This window comes from Egretta garzetta, unplaced genomic scaffold, assembly GCF_000687185.1.
Source record: "Egretta garzetta isolate BGI_Z169 unplaced genomic scaffold, ASM68718v1 scaffold182, whole genome shotgun sequence".
NCBI lineage: Eukaryota > Metazoa > Chordata > Aves > Pelecaniformes > Ardeidae > Egretta > Egretta garzetta.
This window is the reverse complement of record NW_009258767.1, coordinates 236889-237697: the sequence shown is the minus strand read 5'-3', so window position 1 is coordinate 237697 and position 809 is coordinate 236889. Positions and strand designations below refer to the sequence as shown.

The window sequence follows — 809 nt, the reverse complement described above, 5'->3', positions numbered from 1 at the left end:
AACCAAAACAAACGCAGCCGTGTGATGGAGCGGGGAAAAAAAAAACCCCAAACCAAAACATTAAGCGGGATCCTTATTTTATCCCGCTCATCATTTTACATCTTTCTGTCTGAGCCTCCTCTATCTGTTCATACATGATTCTATAGGCACGGGCAGAGGGGGGGAATCGGCGGAAAGAAACCCGAATTACCTGTGTGCGTCCTTTTGTGAATTTTGAGGTTTTCTGATCTGGCGAAAACTTTTCCGCAGCCAGGGAAGGGGCAGGGGAAGGGCTTCTCTCCCGTGTGCACTCGGATATGATTGACCAGTTTGTATTTCGCTTTGAAGGGCTTGCCTTCCCGGGGACACTCCTCCCAGTAGCAGACATGGTTGCTCTGCTCGGGTCCCCCAACGTGCTCCACCGAGACGTGGGTGACCAACTCGTGCATGGTGCTGAAAGTTTTATTGCAACTTTTTTTGGGGTTGTTCAGCTGCTCGGGGTCGATCCACTTGCAGATGAGCTCTTGCTTGATGCACTGCTGCCGCATGTAGCGGAAAAAGGCACCTGGGTGGTGGTGGTGGTGGTGGGCTGCCATGTTCATGCCCATATTCATATTCATGGGGCCGTACTGGTTGTGCAGCTGAGCCGCCGAGGAAGGGTCAGTCCTGGGGCTGGAGACCTGCCGGTACTGATCCGACCGGGCGAACACCTCCCCCGGCAAGCCCAGGCGCATCTGCCCGTTGAGGACGTTTTGGGAGGCGTGGGGGCCGTGCTGGTCGTGGATGCCCGGGAAGAGGAGGTGGCTCTGAGCGTCCGTGTGCGGGTGGTG

At 55.7% G+C, this 809-nt stretch overlaps 1 protein-coding gene across 1 annotated transcript in view; it reads right to left on the bottom strand.

Moving 5' to 3' along the window:
- Positions 1 to 806, bottom strand: part of ZIC2 (Zic family member 2) — a gene marked incomplete at its 5' end in the record, with an annotated part of 4206 nt that extends 3400 nt beyond the window's left edge. The window contains one exon of the mRNA XM_009649347.1: positions 191 to 806. Within this exon, the coding sequence (XP_009647642.1) occupies positions 191 to 806 (616 nt within the window). The remainder of the gene's footprint in view (positions 1 to 190) is intronic.
- Between the last annotated feature and the right edge of the window lie 3 nt (positions 807 to 809).